Here is a 20,186-nt window from a genome sequence, read left to right as displayed (position 1 = left end):
ATGATAAAGAAGAAATTCAGAGAAGGGCTAAGGATGCGTGCTTGTGATCCCAGCACTTGGGAAGCACAGGGAGGAGAACTGCAAGTTCAAGGCCAGCCTTAGCTAAGTTATGAGACCCAATCTCAAAAAAAGAAGAAATTTATACACCTCCCCCACTTTGGTCAAATTGATCAACATACTTATATATAAAACTCCTAAGGCTAGACGAGTGTCACTGGCTCACACCTATAATCCTACCTGCTCAGGAGGCAGAGATCAGGAGGATTGCAGTTCAAAGCCAGCCCAGGCAGGGAGTTCTTGAGAGCCTATCTCATAATTACACAATACAAAACAGGGCTAGTGAAGTGGTAGAGCACCTAGCAAGTTGAGGGTCTGAGTTTATACCCCAGGACCATCACAAATATAAGTAAATAAAATAAAGCTCCTAAGGCTTTGTTAGCATTTAATGCCCTGTAAAACGGTAATCAAGAGGCCCATTTTGCTCAATGACAGTCCTCTTCATTAAGACAAATAATGATCATCAGCAAATTAACTAAAGGGCAAAAACTACTTAATGAGTTAATTATCAAAGCGAATGCTCATATTAAATGATCAAATGATACATATTATCTACACACAATTTATACCATTTACAGACAACAATAAAACAGTGTAGCAAAATTTGAGGATTGAGACTATAACTTGAAATTTTTAAAGAACTGGATATTCTTCAATATTTTAAAGAACTGGATTACCATCATTAAAAAATTCATTTTGGCAAAGCAATTCATAAACTGTTGGACAAAGGTGTGAAACGCCTTACCAATGTGCTATACCTTTAGAATATTCAATAAAGGTTGAACTGTCACATTAATTTAAAAACCTAGAGATCACTCTGCTCGTTTTTGCCTTTGAAGGAGAGAGGGAGGAAGAGAGAAGGAAGGAAGGAAGGGAGAAGGAGGAAGACAAGGGTGGGCTTATTCTGAAAACTTTCCCATTAAACAGTCTCCAAACCTTTAGCTGGCCATAATCTACTCCATGAGGGCAAATACTTAGGCTGCACATTGCTCTGTCAATTTTTGCCTTCCAATAAACTGCATGTCACTTTTAATAATAAAAAAAAATCAAAGAAACTCCTGTTCTCTGCCATTATTTTACACATAAAATATCACCCACCCTCCAAACAAAAAACAACATGAGATGAGAATAATGATTGAACTAGAGTAGGCAACATATAAACTTGGCAATACAAATACTCATGAGACATATACCACCTACAGAAAAGGAAACCAGTCCCGCTTTTTAATAATTTTATTTTTTTTTAATTTTGTATTTTAATTTCCCATAGCACCTTGGCAATGTTGAAAACAAATACAAATACAAAGATGTACTCATGTTAACATTTTATACATGAGCATGTGCCATACCATTTTTAGTGGGAGAGTTTTGACAACAGGAACAAATCTAAGCAATGGACAAAACAGAAGCCAGGTAACTGGTTCTCCCCTCTCACACCCCCCTCCTCCAACACGAGGGACACCTGAATGAGGTTTAAAAAAAAAACATTGACATGGGTATTTCTTTACATATACTAATCAGTGTTCTTTGCTGCAAAAGTGAAAATAAAACCATTTAATACACGGTGTGTAGATATCTGAGTTGTACTTTTAGAAACTGTCTACTCAAAGATTCATAGAAAGTTCTTAGCTTTCAAAAATACACATTTAATAATCGGGTAAATTTTAAGAGACTCTGTCAACTTGAAAACAAATTCTTTTTTCTTAAAATGGCCTCATTCAGCTAATGAAAATGGAAATGTCTATGTGTCTTCTTGAAAGCTGAATGGCTACATTAGCATATGCCAAAAAAGTTAAATTAATGGCCATCAAATTGTAAGGAAATACAAAAAATTGGAAAAAAATCCATCATATATTATGTTTAAGAATTTATAAAAACTTCTCAAAAGGAATATACTGTTCTCTTTGAGTTTTATCTTTACCATAAAAAACCAAAACTGGTACTTTTAAAATATGGTTACTATATATCACCAACACAAATATCAGAGAGAGAACCCCAGTGTTGTATAATTGTGTTGAAGTAAAATCAGTGGACAGTTAAGAGACTAATTAAGGCTATAACTAATAAAACTAGAAACTTTAATATGCTCCGTTTTAGCAATGTTCTTCCTATTCTCCTTTATACTAGTGAAGATCCTAACATTCCATCATTAAAGCCTCTTGCAAAGAAAATCTGGTTACTTAAAAAGAAAAGGGAATGTGAAATATTTAAGCTATCTTAAGTTTAGGAACCAAAAACAAATTAAATTCTGCATGTCATTTATTATGTGTAAATTAAGCACATAAGACAACAAACCCATATCATTGAAAGGTCTCATCTTCCTCCAAAATTCAGTTGGAAAAAAAAAAATCAAATGAATAAATGTTTTAAATGCCAAAGTCTGTATCTGGCAAGCTTGAGATTACTCACATTAGAGACAGACCCTAGATATTATGAAAACCTTAACTATGAGAGAAAATGGAGACAGGTTTTGCAATGTTCTATGTACCTTCTCTATGATGTACAAGGTGATGAACTTGTGTGACTTTTGTTCTCTTCACACAGTAAGCACTACGGCAGATCACTGTACCATACATTCAGAATCACCTTTATCTATTTTTATCCACCAATAGTCCATGAGGGTGAAGCGAAAACTTTGATATTCAAACTCTTCTATCTAAAGAACCAATAAATAGTTGAACTATTATGAATACCCACCCGCATCAGAGTAATGCTGGGTAAAAAGCCAACAGTTTCACACAACTCACAGGCATCATTTAGTTACAAACCTTAAATCTGCTGCAATAAAATAATTCTAAATACATACTGTGAATATATATATATATTAAATACACACACACATACACACACTCTTATTCCTCCCTATATCTCATCAAATGGGAACTATTTAGATGTAATGAGGCAAAGTAATTAAGTTTTATAAGAAAATTTTTAAATGACCATACCTTTAAATTTCTACATTCACTGGCATTTTCAGAAAAAACTAGAATATACTTGTTTTCTTCAAAAAGGAAACTTTCTTGTGTATGAATGAGATCTTTAGAACCTTTAGGGGTTGGGGGCACAGCTCAGTGGTAGAGCACTTGCATAGAATGTGCAAGGCCCTGGGTTCAATCCCCAGCACTGCAAAAAAAATCCTGCAGACTTTTAGAAATTGGTGAACAAGGAATAAGTCACACAAGCATACAAGTAATTCAAGACTACATCTAAGACACATTACCAAAAAAAAAAAAAAAAAAGGGCAATGTTTCATTTAAGTGCAATAATTAACTTTATAATCCTTACCAAGTCATTTTTACAAAATATTTATTCTCTGAAATCCAAAGCATTCATGAGGCGTTAACACTTTAAATGTTTACCATTCTACCAACTGCAGCATTATCTAAGTAAACCAGAATAAGCACTTTTATCAGATGTAGCCAATGATTATTAATACTTTTTTTTTAAAGGACCTATGAAGTTCTCCAAAATGTTAGTACAGGTAGTTTTATTATGTTTCCTATAAAAGATGATTTTAAAAAATAGTGTGTAGAAATTAATAGTTTCAAACTGAGTAAATGTATTATACCATGCTATCAATCCACCAAATCAAAAACAATTGCCAAACTGAATAATAAGTTACAAAGAAACAGTAATTCTGGCTTGTATAGAAATGCGCAGTTATTTTCAAAGCTGTTAACAGTTACCCATTAATATGTCTCCAAAGCTTAACTTAGAGTTGGAAGATGAGTTTCACAGTAATGTAATTTTAACTTCCATTTACATTCATTTTTAATATATTACTAAGATGTTTACTCTATGTCACAATGGTGCTTTCCAGTGTTCACAATTTACAGTTTCAATTTGTACATATAACTCACTAACATAAGGGACAGTTCTTACTGTTATAAACTATCCCTAAAAAGAAAAATAAAACCCTGCCTCTTACACAGAACTCTGAACATGGTATGACTTAAAACATTAAATGCAACATGGTTTTTAATATCTTAGCTGCTTTCTAAACACCAGCATGTAAACTTGTCTATTAAATATGACAGTTACAACTTTATTCATTGAGAAATTATGCATTAATTCTCTTCAAACATCTTTCACCTTATCTAAAAAAAATCTCTTGACTTTGTATGGGTATGTATTTTGGAATAGAGGGAAGGAAGATGACAAATACAATGTAAACAGAAAAAAAATTCCCCCCATAATAATCCTTTAAATTTCTTTCTTCTTTCTATACTATTTAACACTTTAAAAAGTCATTTACATTGTTTCATCTTTAACACTAACACAAATAAATTATTGGCAGGTCTGTCTGCCCTACCATCTTGGACCTAAAATTCTAAGTATCTGAACAGAAGAGTAAAAATACTTCAATATTCAATTCTGACATTTGGAACAGTTATATAGATTGGTCAAAGCAGTTAGAAACATATAGAGGTGGTTGGTTATTTTGCTTTTGGGAGTAGGCAGAACAAAGAACAAATAAAGTAACAAAAAACTGTTTCCCATTTTAAGGGGGAAAAATTACAGGGCAACTTAAACCTCTGAAATCCATTTGACCTATCCACCACTCAGGTCTAAGACGAAAGTTTCAATTTTTGAAAAACTCCCGTTGTTTTCCTTGAGGATCAAACTGATTGGTAGTCACACCTCCAAGTACAATCAGAGTTTAACAGCTTGTTGAACGCAATATTAGTAAGGTCAAAAAGACAAACCAAATTTCAAACAAGGAAAAAATTCTACTCAAGTAATACATTCTGTTTTCAAATCATTTACTAACATGACAACAGATTTGGCTTAAATCACTCTTGTACACTCATACCCACAACAGATAACCCAGCCACTGATCTGCTTTGCAACACAAGGCCATATAGTAAGAGATGGCATTCTCCAAGCCAAACTTGAAATAGATTTAAAAAAGTAATTTCTAATTTTTACAGAAATGCTTCTTCAAAAAATATTTTCTCTCACTCCCTCATCTCCTATACTGAAGGATGTATAACGTTTTTGTCCCCTACCCAAGCTAAATCTGAACCCTCAAATTGATTCCAGGCAGAAAAATCTCTTCAAATTAAAATCAAAAACAAAAATAGAAAAATTATATTTATATATATGTATTTATATATTTATATATATTTATACTGATTGGAATCCTCCAGCATATTAAAATCACTTTAGAGATGAATTTTGGGATCCTACTGCTCTCAATTCCAAAATCCATAATGATTTAAGGACCTACTTTCTGTTTCCTTCCTGGCTACCCATTCCCCTCCAAAACAGTTCAATATAGCCATGGCTCAAGTTTAATGGGAAGAGAGAAAGTTTTTGAATAGTTTTTTGTTTGTTTTTACTTTGGTGATATGGGTGGCACATATTGCTCTTTGCCATTACGTCGAGTTACTCCCTGAGGTATAGCCCTATGGCTAAACTGGCGTCTCTGTTCCCTGATTTTTCCAGCTGCGCCCCTGGGAATGGTATTGCCTCGGAAGCCAGAATAATCCTTACTAGCTCTTGCTTCTGTTTTCTCATGTGGTTTTTCAATAGACTTCTCAGGAGCTCCATTCTCTTCATTTTTGGTGGGAGATACTACGTTGGAGCGAAGTTCCCGAAGAGGCTGTATAAGAACTGGAGATGGCTCTTTCGGGGGCTTCTGGCACACTTCAGCATAACTTAACTTTCGGGGTTCCTTTGAAGGGATAAGAAAAAAAAGGGTCAGTCTAGTCACAAGAAAAGCATATGTTAGTTTCTAGGCAATCAGAATTCTCAAATACATTGCTATTACAGTAAGTATAAACTAAAAAAGTATCCATTGAAAATGGTAAGTTTTAGCAACTGGTCTATGATACAGTAATTTTAATTCAGGAGTTTTTCATAAGGATGTTCATGTCAGCTTGAACCAACACAAAAAGCAGACACATCAATAGATTATAACAGAAAATCCAAAAATAAACCTGTAGAACTATAGCCATCTGATTCTTAACCAAAGAGTCAAAACACACATTGGAAAAGACAGCCTCTTCAATAAATGGTGTTGCAAAAACTGGATAATCATATTTAGGAGACTGAAACTACTTCCCTATCTTTCTTCTTGTATTAATTCAAAATGGATAGAAGACCTTAATGCAAGACCTGAAACTCTGAAACTACTACAGTAAAATCTAGGGTTAGAAAACATTGAAGATAAAGGCATACACAATTATTTTTTAAATAGGAGTCCAACTGCTCAGGAAATCAAGATCAAGAATTGATGCTTGGAACTGCATCAAATTAAAGGTTATCCACAGCAAAGGGAACAATCACTAATATGAAGAGACAACCTACAGAATGGGAGAAAATCTTTGTCAGCTATTCACTGAATAAAGGATTAATATTTAGAATATTAAATTCTAGTAACAGAGCTCAAAAATTAAGCACCAAAACAATAATCCAATTAATAAATAGGCAAATGAACTGAACAGAGTTGTCAAAAGAAGTACAAGGGGCTAATAAATATGTGAAGAAATATTCAACATCCTCAGCCATAAAGGAAATGAAAATCAAAATGACATTGAGATTCCATGTCATCCCAACCAGAATGGATTTCATCAAGAAAATACTACAAAACAATGGATTGCAGGTTTGTGACCTTGAAGCTTTGAGTTCTAACCCTGATCCCACCAAAAAGAAACAAAAAGCCAAAACAAACAATAAACAACAGAACTGGGTGCAGTGGTTCATGCTTGTAATCGTAGTTACTTGGGAGACTGAGATGGGGAGGACCACAGTTCTAGGCCAGGCCAAGCAAACAGTTGGAGAGATCCCCATCTCCAAAATACCCAGAGCAAAATGGACTAGAGGCTTGGCTCTAGCAGAGTGCCTGCTTTCCAAGTCTCACTAAAAACAAAACCAAACTGGGGCAAAACAGATGTTGATGAGGACAGGGTGGGGCGGAGAAACCCGTATAACATTGTAGGTGGGAATGTAAATCAGTACAGTCACTGTGGAAATCAGTATGGAAGTTCTTCAGGAAACTAAAACAGAACTACCATATGATCCCACTATACTATTCTTGGGCATATAAGTCAACATACAAGAGAAATTACCTATACACCTGTATTTATAACAGCACCGTTCACAATAACCAATCTAGGCAATGAGCCTAGGTGTCCATCAACCGACAAATGGATAAAGAAAACTGTAATATATATAGGCAATGGAGTTACTATTCAGTCAGAATGAAATTATGTCATTAGCAAGAAAATGGATAGAACTAAAGATCATCATGTTACGTGAAATGACCAGACAGAGAAAGATAAATCTCTTCTGTTCTCTCTCATATGTTGAATCTACACTTGGGGAGTGTGGGGGTGTGGGAGGAGATGATATGAATGTAAAATAGGAACTGTTTTAGAAGAGGAATCAGTGTGGGTGGAGAGTAAAAGGGGGTGGTGACAGCAGGAGAGAACTTATGACCAAAGTACTTTATATGCATGTATGAAAATAGAATAATGAACCGCATTAAAAATTGGTTTTAGGACTAGAGGCATAGCTGAAGTGATAGAGCACCTGCTTTGCAAGGGGGAAGGCTTGAGTTCAAATCCCAGTCCCACCAAAACCCAAAAACAAACGAAACCCAAAACTGGTTTTAGGCCTGGTGCCAGTGGCCTGTTTCTGTAATCCTAGCTACTTGGAAAGGTCAGATTGGAAGGATTTCGGTCCAAGGCTAGCAGAAGCAAACAGTTTTTGTACCCCATTCTAAAATAAGCAGAGAAAAATAAATTGGAGCTGTGGCTTCAATTTAGTAGAGTAGAAGCCCTGAGTTTGAACCCCAGGACTCCCCTCCCCCACAAAAAAGTGTTGGAAGAGAGGGTGAGAGACAAGAAAGAACAATAGAGAGGATGAATTCAACCAAAATATATTATAGGTAAATTGTGAGTGTCTTGCCTTACCTTTATATATATTTCCCATTATAAAATTATGAAATGATTCTGGAATTTCAATACAAATGGGAACATCTATCAGTTTCATCAGATTTAACTATCATACAAAATAATTTTAAGAAGATTGGAGCCTCTTTAACACCATAAATTCCCCATAACTTGGATAAGAAGTTTCCTTTAACTGTAAGATGATCAGAAAAAAAAGCAACCAAAAGAAAGTGACCAGTAAATTCTTCACTCTACAACATAACTGAAATTTCTCATCTCTTCATAGTGACCTGAATCTCTTTTAGCTTCTTTCTAATGCAGGCAGCCCTAATTTGGAATACTTCCAAGTAACTAATCTCTAGCAAAGTGTTACGTGAAAACATAAAATTTCAATTAAATAAACTCTTTAAGTTACCTGTAGGGCCACAGCTACAGGTATATTTGTGTTGTTATTACATGGCGAAGCAGTACTTGCTCTTGATGGCTTTGCAGTACTTGGGGAAGCAATTGGTATAGTCATCTGACTGATAACATCCTTATCAACGGTGGAATCCTCTATTAGATCTTTTTCTTGCTGAATTGTACTAAGGAAAAAAGAGCATGGCATTAGACTTAGGACAGCACAGGAAGCAGTTGAGCTACTGATGTATGTATTTTTTGGACACAGGGTCTTGCTATGCAGCCCAGGCTGGCAGCAAAATCACTATCCTCTTGCTTCAGTCTCCTGTAGTCTGAGATTACAGGTGTGCACCACCTAGCTTAAGAAAAAGTAATTTAATCTTCAAGATCATCTATGAAATATGTACCTTAATACAGGGAGCTCAGCTGTACACAGAGGACTGGTACTCATATTGAGTTGCTGGGCAGAAGTGCAGTCTGTCTGTTCATCCTCTGCAGGCACTTGACAACAAATTCTCATGTCTTCATTGTCCTTTAAAGTAAATAGATATTTTGAAATTGTATTTAGACATTTTTCCAAAGAAGATGAATAAATTTCCAAAAACCACAGGAAAAATGTTCAATATTTAGTCAACAGTGAGAAGCCACTTTTTACCTGTGAGGATGGCTATCAAAAGACACACAATAGCTGCATGTGGTACCACATGCCTATAATCGCAGCACACAGGAAGACGAGGTAGGAAGACTGAGTTCAAGGCCAGCCTAGGCTATATATAGTGAGACCCTGTCTTAAAAACCAAATCAAAACAAACAAACAAAAGCCAGACATTAATAAAGTGTTAGTGATATGAAGACACTGGAACTCTCACACATTGAAGTTGGCAATGTAAAATGATGCCCCGCTTGAGGTAACAATCTGGCAGATCCTTAAAATTTAAGTAGTTATCCTATGTCCTACCAATTCTACTCCTATGCATAAATCTAAGAAAAATAAAACGTATGTCCATATGAAAACAACAGAAGTTTCTCTAATAGGCAGAGAAAAGGTCTAGCTGAGTGTAGTGGTATCCACCTAGGCTGAGGCAGAAGTTTGAAGCTAGTCTGAGCTACAAAGAAAGATCCTGTTTCAGAAAGGAAAAGAACAAAAAAAGTGTCCTCAGGCACAAATGTTTACAGTAGTATTATTTGGCAATAAAAGGAACAGCTTCAAAGTAAATGAACCTTGAGGACATTCTGCTAAGCAAAATAAGCCAGGTCTGCACATCACATTCATTAAAGACTGATGGGTGTTTAAAAAAAAAAAAAAGCCAGGTTGAAGTACTGTGATTCCATTTATTTGAGGGACCTACAAGAGTCAATATATAAAGATAGAAAGTAGAGGGGACTGCCAGGAACTAAGAAAAGGAGAAAATAAGATAATGATGTTCAATGGGTAAAGACTTTTCACAAGTTCTGCAGACTGAACAACCTGAATGCACCTACTAATATCAAAATAGTTAAGACTGTTAAATTTCATGTGTATTTTAGCACAATTTTTAAAAGGAAAAACAGGTAAATCAGAAAGAGACTTAGAATTTAAAAGTGATTAATGAAATAAAATTTTGACTAGTTTTAAAGGGTAATGTTCAAGAAAACTTTGTAGAAAATATAAAGAAGAACAAAAGTAAAAATTAGAAATGCCAAAACAAGAAAGTCAGATGTTCAAACAATGAAGTCAAATAAACTGAAATTAAGAGTTCAAGAAGCCGGGCACCGGTAGCTCATGCCTGTAACCCTAGCTACTCAGGAGGCAGAGATCAGGAGCATGGTGGTTTGAAGCCAGACTGGGCAAACAGTTTGTGAGACCCTATCACAAAAAAAGGGGGCTGGTAGAGTGGCTCAAGGTGTAGACCTTGAGTTCAAACCCCAGTACCACAATAAAACAAAAAAGATGGCCTAACTTTGAAGATGATAAAACACGAAAAAGGTACACCTTAAAATTAATGAAATTATTACATTTCATATTTTTAAATGATGGAAGAGAGTAAAGTAATACCTTCAAAATTCCAAGAAAATTATTTTCTTTTTTAGGGTGGCACTAGGGGGGTTGAACTCAGGACCTTGAGCTTGGTTGGCAGGTGCTCTACCACTGCAGAAATGATTTCTAATACAGAATTCTACCCAGATATAAGCTGATTAAGTGTGTGAGCAGTAAAATGTTTTCAGAATGAAAGATCAAGTAATTTATATATCTGTTGCTTTCACTCTCCTCTCCCTTCTCTATTCTTTCCCTTCCTTCTCTTTTCTTTCCCCTCCCTAGTATTTCCTCTCTAGCAGTCCCCCCGTATTTTTTTACATTCTCTTTTCTAATCTGCCTACTTTAACTTTAGCTCTTGCTATTCCCTTCCCCAATCATGAGCATGTCACTGTCTTCACTCCTTCCCCTTCCCTAGAAAAGCAAGAGCATAAATAAATTTATATCTAAGGCTGGGAGTGATGGTACATATCCATAATCCCACCTCTTAGGATGCCAAGGCAGGAGAATTGCAAATTCAAAGCCAGCCTGGGCTATAAAACAAGACATTGTCTCAAAAACACCAAAACCAAGACAAAGGGGTAGTAGAATGGCTCAAGTGGTAAAGCGCCCTGCCCTACAAGTGTGAGGCCTTAAGGTCAAAACACAGTTCTGAGAAAAAAGAAAAAAGAAACTTGGGTTTCATGACAACTTATTCAGGAAGCTCTAGAAGATGTGACCTACCAAAACAGGAGAGTAAAACAAAAGTGACAAGAATCCAATCCCTTTTACTTAGTAATGTTAAAATAATGGACATCTTATAATCAATGCTATCTTAGATATGATGAAACACAATACACTAGAAGGATGAAAATATTTTATGCATGACTGTTTAAATAAGCTTCATATATCCTTAGCTCTAGAATGTAAGTCAAAAGATAGCAATAAAAAATGTTAATTGGAAATACAGGGAATGTCAGGATAAAAAGCTAAAAAGTTGAATGTAGTTACAGTAGATTGCTGATTTTTCATTACGTATAACAGTGGCTGGGTGCCAGGTGGCTCACGCCTATAAACCCAACTACTTGGGAGGCTGAGATCGGGAGGACTGAGGTTTGAGGTTGGCCAAGGCAAATAGAGACTTCATCTTCAAAACAACCAGTGCAAAATGGACTAGAGTTGTGGCTCAAGTGGTAGACTGCTTGCTTTGCAAGCACAAAGCCCTGAGTTCAAAACTCCAGCACCAACAACAAAAAATAGTAATTTTAAATAACCCTAAAGACAATCCCTAAGTATGTTCCATAAAGTAGAGAATCATATTGGATGCTTCAGTGTTTACCTTTTCTTTGCAGACACCTTTAACGACATCAGACATTCTATTCTCCAGAATGGGTTCACCTGGCATTCTTGATGAACTTCCAGGTAGTGGAGGAAAATTTGAAGCTAGTAAGTCAAACTTTGGTGTTGGAGCCTTTGCTTCAGTGGTTGAAGGATTAGGTCTCTAAAAAAAAAAAAAACAAATCATGAAACAGTTCCTGTGCCTATTACATTCTTAAGTCCTTTGCCATAGAAGCTACAAGAAAACAGGGCTTTAAGTTTGCAAAGCAGGCACTTTACCATTTGACCCACACCTCTAGTCCATTTTGCTCTGATTATTTGGTTATTTTGAACTATTTGCTCAGGCGGGCCTCAAATCAAGATCCTCCCATTCTTAGTCTCCCAAGTAGCTGGGATTACAGGCATGAGCCACCAGTGCCTGGTTTCATCTTTACTTTCTATCTACTACCCTATATATACACATATCTTCCAATAAGCCTCTTGCATATTCTATTGCTTCCTTGCCCCCAAACTAAATTGTTTTGGGAAACCACCAATGCCTTCCACAACAAATCTGACAATACTTTTTTCTAACCTCAGCACAACACTCTTTCTTTTGGGAGTGTTCCCCACCCCTAGTGCTGGGGATTGAATTCAAAGCCTCAAGAATGCTAAGCAAGCATTCTACTACTGAGCAACAGCCCAAGCCCTGAGAGCTCATTCTTTTCTTAGCTTCTGTGGTATACCTCTCTTTTGCTTCTTCTCAAATCTGAAAATCATGTGCCCTTTCTCCCTGCCATGTTTTAATTTTTGGTGTTTTGGTTTCTACTCTTTTCACTTTCCACATTCTCCTAGTATGACTGTGGTTTTAGTGGCTACCTATATGCAAACAAGTCTTAAAATGATCTTTTTCACCTTTTGGTGGCCATAGTTGCACAAAGGTTTACAAAAAAAAAAGTATCACTAAATTGTATACTTCAAATATTTTCAACCCAGGCCACCTCTATTAGCCATCAACATTCAGATTTCACTTTGGTGCTTTGAACAAAGCTACAACTATGCTTCCCAAGTTCCATATTTAGACTTCTTTTATCACACACTCTTCAAAGGGTTTTCTTTATGATTTCATCTAATCTTATCACTTTAATTACTATGTGTTAGAAATCCTAAAATGTGTTCCTAAGATATCACTGCTTGAAGTTTCATGGCTGCCAATAAGAAAATTACAAATGAAAAACAGTACTGTTTTTAAAAGCTTCAGATTGCCTTGGATATTCTGTGTAACAATACAATAAATTTTCTTCTTTGAAAATGGTTTCTTTTTGCTACAAAAATTCCTACATATGACTTATTATACTACAAATTTATCATATATCTGTAAATTTTAAGGGTGTATATGTATGTGTTTCTTAAGACCTTCATGCCTTTCCACACCACTTTTTTTTTTTCTGTTAGTATATTCCCCTAATTCAATCTGGGCTGCCACAAAGACAGAAAGGACAAGGAGTATTTTCTTTTGCATCCTATTGCAAACCAAAAGAACAACAGCAAATTGTTCAAAGTCTACCAGTGGATACAACTCATATACCTTTTATTCCTCAACTCTTTTTGCCTCTAGTAAAGAGGTGGAAAGCATTCACTATGATCAAAAGAAATAAAAATATTAATAAGGCTAAGGTTCAAATATAAAAGTTTTCTTTTAATCTGTAAGTTTTTTTTTTTTGGTAAGATAGCTGATACAAGAATCAGCTGTAGTATTGGTCGAGTCACTCAAGTGGTAGAGCACTTGCCTAGCAAGTGTGAGGTCCTGAGTTCAAACCCCAGTAATTAATTCCCCCTCAAAAGAATCAACTGTAGAAAATTACTCTAAAATTATAATAAATGAATAGTAAAACATACCACCACCATTCAACAGAGCTTTAAGAATGAATGCTATACCTATGCACCTTTTCACATTGGCAAGAACAAACAAAAGCAAACAACACAACTAGAGGTATGGCTCAAGCTTAGAGAGCCTGCTTTGTAAGCATGAAGCCAAATTCAAATCCTGGACCCACCAGAAAAAGAAAAAAAAAATTTCTACATCTTTCCTGCCATTTCCTGAGTGGCAAACAGGAAATGCTTCTCTCCCCACCCCATTACTCTCCTAATAAACTTTACTGCTACATTTTTTTAAAGCAAATGACAACATTTATTCTGTAATTGTTCATTGTTTATGTGAGAGAAAATTGGTAAAACTCCTACTGAAGACTATTTGGCAACCATTACTGAATTACAGCACAAAAATTCCCTATATAGCAATTTTCCTTCAGATATAATTACATAGATGGGAAATGATGATTATTAGAGGCTTTCACTGCCTTATTTCTAATAGTACTGTTTGTAAGAACACAGGATTGAAACTACTTAAATGCAATAACAGTTGCAATAGTTAAAAGTTTTCAAATTTATTTTTAAACCATTCAGATGATATTTTTTTCAAGTGAGGCACACAAGTCAAACTTCTAAGTGTGTATACTCGAGGGAGAGTATAAATTCAATCTCAGGCTTTATGTACTTTGTTGAATAGTACAACCATAATATAACCACAAAAAGAAAAAAAAAAAAAAAACAGAAAGACCAACAAGGCAATGCCACAATGACAACAACAGGAGAAAAACAAATAAAAAAAAAGATGTAATTAAAGGTTAAAAATACTCACTGGGATCCTGTCATCTTCTCGTCTTCTTCGACCTCTGAAGACAGTTCTCCTTTTAAAGAAAAAAGAGGGGGAACAACTCATAAGATTCTTCAAATATACACAGCCTATAAAAGATGGATATCTGTATTTTCTAAATCTGGGGTTATTCTCCTTTATTATTAAGAGAATATATTTTTCTGAAGAAATTTTGAGCTAATGTACCAAAAATTTCACCTACTACTAATGCCACAAAGTTAGTTGGACCTTATTTTTATTATTGGCACTCCCTTCACACCAGAAGCATATTAGAGCTTAATTTAGCCAGGGTAGCCAATATATAACCCCACACCTAGTTTACAAGTTGGAAAAAATTAAAAAGCAAAGGTGTACCTCATTTTTCTAAGCAGTTCTTTCTTCAGTGAACTTATAAAGAACTTGAGAATGAATATAAGCCTGATTCTATATAGGTACTCTATATTTGATAGTTTTAAAAAAAAAAAACAACTTAACCCTATTGGGGCTGCAAATATAGCTCAAAAGAGGAGCGCCTGATTAGGATCTAGCATGCATGAGGCTCTGGGTTCAATGTCTAGCACTGCCAAACCCTCATCTAAACTGAAAACAAAATACCCTCTAAAAACCAAAAAACCTATCATCCCATGTTATTTGAACAATATATTAATTTAGCATAACCATATACCACTAATAAGAACAAAAATCATTAGAGTGTGGTCTTCAAATACTTAGAGTGATCACATTATAAACAAAGAATTTTCATGTACCCTTACCTGCCCCTACCATAGTCCCCATTCTGTTCCATCTGTAAAATGGGAGTCTCCTTTGGAACATAAGTTTGTTCTTGATTCTCTGCTACTGTAAGGTTATTTCGCTCAGGTGGAAAGTTCCTTGAACTAGATCTGTTCAATGGTCCATCCCCCAATGATACAGAGCCCTCTGTTGAGTGTTCCAAACCACTGGATGACCTAAAATGAGGCTTCACACTAAAAGAAATATAAGACCATATATACATGAAAGGATAAATCATGATAGAAAAATCTTTCTTCAGGCTAAAAATTAGCTTCTACTGTACTGATACCCCCCCAACCCTTGATGGTTCTGGGGATTGAACTCAGGGACTATTTACAAGGCAGGCACCCTACCACTTGAGCCAGTCTGCCAGCCCTTTTTTTGAGTTAGGTATTTTTCAAGATTGGGTTTCACAAAACTCTTTGCTGGAGCTGGCTTTGAACCATCATCCATGATTCTCCCGATTTCTGCTTCCTGAGTAGCTAGGATTACAGGCATGAGCCAATTGTGCGCAGCTGGTAGTACCAAGTTTTTGTGGTACTTGGGTTTTATCTCAGGGCCTCTGCTTGGTAGGCAGGTGCCCTAGAATTTGAGCCATTCTGCTAGCCCGGTACTGGGTTTTTAAATTGGCCTTGTGCTTGTTAGGCAAGCTCTCTGCCACTAAGCTACAGCTGCAGCCCTTTCTGCTTCAGGTTATTTTTAAGATGGGGTCTAGCACTTTTGTCCAGGCCAGTCTAGACCACAATCCTTCTACCTATGGCCTCCCACGTAGATGGACCATGAAGATGGGGTCCTGCTAACTTTTTGTCTAAGTTGGTCTCAAACTGGGATTTTCAAGGTCTCCCTCTCCCCCTCCACTCCTCCGGCGTAGCTGTAAGCAACCAGGCCTAGCCTGTACAAACTTTCTATAAACATAAAAGTATTATTTTATAAGATGCTACCCCCTCTTATATCCCATACATAGGTTTTTTTTGTTGTTTTTTGGGGTTTGTTTTGCGGCACTGGAGTTTGAACTCAGGGCGTCATGCTTGCTAGGCAGGTGCTCTACTACTTGAGCCATTCCACCAGCCCACCCATACATAGTATTTTTAAAAGACAAAAGAATTTCTTTTTTTTTTTTAAAGAATTTCTATATTAAATAATTTGGAAAGATTAAGTGGAAAAATCCAAAGATCTTTGAGACAAAGCTACTTTGACCTCAATATGTAGAATATAATTAGAATTTTGGCAGTAATCTAAAAAATCAGCTGTAGTCTTGACATGTCTGCATCAGCCAGATTTTGAAATTACTAATGAGTCTATGCTGTGCATTTTTGTCACTAAGGGCAAAAGCAACAGTGGGAGTAAAAGCTGGTTCTTAAGTGTGTGTAAACAAAAAAATTGTGCTCATATTATGTATAAAGCACAGATAATCATTACATAAATAATAATTATCTATAGTATTCCATTCTTGCAGGACAAAATTAGTAAAAATAATGTTTAAAAACACGTTTGGGGTAGTGACAATGGAAAGAGAGAAATAATGGAATATACTAAAATCTCAGGTATCATCAAATAAAATTAGTTGCTCAAAGACTCATACATACAGCTGGGGATATAGCTCAGTGGTAAAAGCTTGCCTAGCATGTGCAAAGCTCTAGATTTGATACCAGCACTGAGGGAAATACAGCAATGTAACAACCAACAGCCTGGCATGACTTCATTCTGAATTAAGGGACGGAACACGGTTTAAAAAAAAAAAAAATCCACAAAGAAACCTACTTCTACAAAAGTAGCTAGTATCTTGAATAATGAGTATAAGCACCCAACTTCCTAAAAATATATGTGCAAATGAAGCAAGGGTAGAGTAATAGAGAGAAGACACAGGTGCATTAACACTAAAAACCTCTAATGTAAGCCCAAGTAATAGAGGATTTTGGTATTTTTACATTTGGCGTACTGCTTGCAGTTTATACATTCCACTCCTTACAATCTAGTTAAAAATTCATAGTATTAATAACATGTCAATTCCTAGGTCTCAGAACAAGAATTATAAACTTCAAGAGGCCCAACAATTAAGTATTAACTCTAAACAGCCCTCAGATCTCATAATCTTACCCTTCACTGAGAGGGATTTACAATCTCAATCCAGACAACAGAAAAAAGAATAAAGAAAAAAGTGATAAAAGAAAGGAAGGAGAGATAAAATGAAGATAATAAGAAAGGTAGAAAAATGTCTGGACTTCTGAAAGTTAGTCCTATTCTCTCTAAGTAAGACTAGTGATCATTACTGGGCTGTCACAAAGTTAATAGAAAGTTACAAAAGGACTAATATTTACTTTCTTCTTGACTGACAACTTAAAAAAATAAAGGCCTGAGAGCCAGCACTCCTTAAAATAAAGAAAAAAAACCTATTTAGCTTCATCTCTGTTTGTTTATTTATTTTGGGAGTGTTAGTGTTTGAAGTCAGGGCCTCACACTTAGTAAGCAGGTACCCCACTTGAGCCACTCTGCCAACCCTGTTTAGGTGTTGGGTATTTTCAAGCTAGGGTTTTGTGAACTATTTGCCTTCTGACGTCTGCCTCCTGAGTAGCTAGGATTACAGGCCTGAGCAACCAGTGTCCACCTGGAATGCTTAATAGTTTTATTATAAGAGAACATGTATTATTTCTGCAATAAAAAATTACCTGTGTTAATTAACTATCAGGGAAAGAACCACACATGAATTTTTTGTGTATGTGTTTTGTTTTCTAGTGGCACTAGAGATTGAACCATGGTTTTGCCCACTCAAGTTCTTTCACTGAGCTACCTTGTCTGTCCCTGTGGGTCGTTTTGAATAACACGCAAAGAGACTATAAACCTATACTGTATCTTCAAAACCATAGGCATACCTCTTTTCAAGCAAAGATGGCTAGACTCATTCCTGGCTCCCCCAACCCCCACTCCCAACAGTACTGAGGATTGAACTCAGGGTCTCACACTTGAGCCACATCCCCAGCCTTTTTTGGCTTTCATGACTTTTCTCACATTTCTGTCTAGAGAGTAGCCTCAAGGGTAGATGGGATTACAGACACATACCACCATATATTACATGCTGAGATGAGGTCTTGCTAACTTTTGCCTGGGCTAGCCTTGAACAAAGATCCTCCCTACCTATCTCTGTCTTCCACATAGTTGGAATTACACATATGGACCATCGTGCCTGACCCCAAAGTTTTGCTCTTTTTGGTGTACTAGGGCTCCAGGCTTATGAAGCAGGCACTTTATTACTTGAGACATAACCCAGCACTTTTTCTTGGCTTTCTTATTGAAATTTTCCTCCTTTTACCAAGAAGGCACACTGAAAAAAAAAAACAATGACAATAAAAAAGGCTACATGAACACATCTAATGATTTTTAAATTTTATTTATTTGGTGGAGCCAGGGCCTTCCTTGTATATCTAGGCAAGCATTCTATCAGTGAGCTACATTTCTAATAATTTCCTATTTCTTTCCTTCCTTCCTGTTGAATCACACCTCCAGTCATTTTGCTCTGGTATTTTGGAGATGGGGTCTTGTGAACTATCTGCCTGGGCTGGCCTCCAACCTCAGTCTTCCTGATCTCAACTTCCCAAGGATTACACTCGTGAGCCAGTAAGCCCTATATTTTCTTTGGCAATACTATGATTTTGAACTCAGGACTATGCATGTGCTAGGTAGGTGCTTTACCACTTGAAACATACCCTCAGCCCTTTTTGCTTAGTTATTATTTTTATTTTATTTTTTTTGGTACTAGGGCTTGAACTCAGGGCCTACACCTTGAGCCACAATCTACCAGCCCTTTTTGGTGAAGGTTTTTTTTTTTTTTGATAGGGTATCATGGAACTATTTACCCAGGCTGATATCCTGATCTCTGCCTCCTGAGTTGGTAGGATTACAGGTATCAGCCACTGGCACCCAACCCAAGTGCTTCGGTTATTCTTGAGACAAGGTCTTGCATTTATGCCGGGGCCAACCTGGATGGCAATCCTCCTATTTAGCATTCCCATGAGGCTGGGATGACAGGCATGCCACTGTACCCAGCTTTTTACTGGTTGAGATGGGGTCTCACTAACTTTTCCCCAGGCTGGGCTTGTGATCCTCCTGACTTCTGCCTCCTGAGTAGGTTATCATTATAGGCATGAGCCACTGGGCCCAGCCCAACCCTATATATATATATATTTTTTTTTTTTTGTGGTACTGGGGATTGAACTCAGGGCCTCATGCATGCAAGGCAAACACTAAACCACTAAGCTATATCCCCAGCCCCCAACCCTATATTTTTAAGACAAGCATTGGGAGAGAGAATGGGGGCAGGGGCAGGAGGGAGAAATGACCCAAACAATGTAATGCACATGTGAATAAATGAATTTAAAAAAAAAAAAAAGATTTTGCAATCAGAAAAAAAAGACAAGCATTTACAAAAACAACAATATATTAATACATCTTATACAATTGTTTAAAGTAAAAGATACCCTTTCAAAAAAATACATGCGTAATCAATAGATACATACCTTTAAAAACCTACTATTTCTCATTATGAGCAATCTATTATCAACTGTGATATACTCTATGAAATTTTATTGTTGTTTACAGCACTTGGCCATTCTACCAGTACTGTTTTGTGTTGGGTATTTTTGAGAGAGGGTCTTGTGAACTTTTGTTCACCTGGGCTGGCCTCAAACCCTGATCCTCCTATCTCTGCCTCTCAAGTAGCTGTGATCACAGGCGTTGAGTCCCTGCACCTGGCTATTTAATTGTTATTTTCTTTTAAGTACATGAGTTAAAACTACATACTAACAAAGGTTCAAACATTGTCTTTATGTGCTCATAGAAATTAATCTTTCCCAACAATTTATGTACTTCTATTCATGCCCTAGGATTACTGAATCAACAGTTAATTGCTGTTATATTATCAAACTAAGAGTCATCTATAAGGCCTAGGTTGCACAGGCTGGCTTCCAACTCTTGGGGTCCAGTGATCCTTCTGCCTCAGCCTCCTGAGTAGCTGGGACTAGAACACGTTACTACGTCTAGA

At 36.4% G+C, this 20,186-nt stretch overlaps 1 protein-coding gene and 1 non-coding gene across 5 annotated transcripts in view; both read right to left on the bottom strand.

The window, feature by feature from the left end:
* Positions 1 to 1,272: 1,272 nt before the first annotated feature.
* The window catches only part of Larp4 (La ribonucleoprotein 4), a 69,229-nt gene continuing 50,315 nt past the window's right edge, over positions 1,273 to 20,186 (bottom strand). For 3 of the 4 annotated variants that reach the window (XM_074083356.1, XM_074083357.1, XM_074083358.1), the window contains exons 11-16: positions 15,133 to 15,345; positions 14,366 to 14,414; positions 11,687 to 11,848; positions 8,762 to 8,886; positions 8,371 to 8,539; positions 1,273 to 5,734 (exon numbers count right to left, since the gene is read on the bottom strand). In XM_074083356.1, coding sequence (XP_073939457.1) covers positions 5,396 to 5,734; positions 8,371 to 8,539; positions 8,762 to 8,886; positions 11,687 to 11,848; positions 14,366 to 14,414; positions 15,133 to 15,345 — 1,057 coding nt within the window. In that variant the 3' untranslated portion in view covers positions 1,273 to 5,395. The remainder of the gene's footprint in view (positions 5,735 to 8,370; positions 8,540 to 8,761; positions 8,887 to 11,686; positions 11,849 to 14,365; positions 14,415 to 15,132; positions 15,346 to 20,186) is intronic. The other variant, XM_074083359.1, reaches the window with a different exon arrangement.
* On the bottom strand, positions 13,118 to 13,243 carry LOC141410577 (small nucleolar RNA SNORA31). The gene has a single exon (XR_012435423.1). It is a non-coding gene; the product is annotated as a small nucleolar RNA SNORA31 (small nucleolar RNA).

This window comes from Castor canadensis, chromosome 8 (genome assembly GCF_047511655.1).
Source record: "Castor canadensis chromosome 8, mCasCan1.hap1v2, whole genome shotgun sequence".
NCBI lineage: Eukaryota > Metazoa > Chordata > Mammalia > Rodentia > Castoridae > Castor > Castor canadensis.
This window is presented reverse-complemented; position numbering and strand designations above follow the sequence as displayed.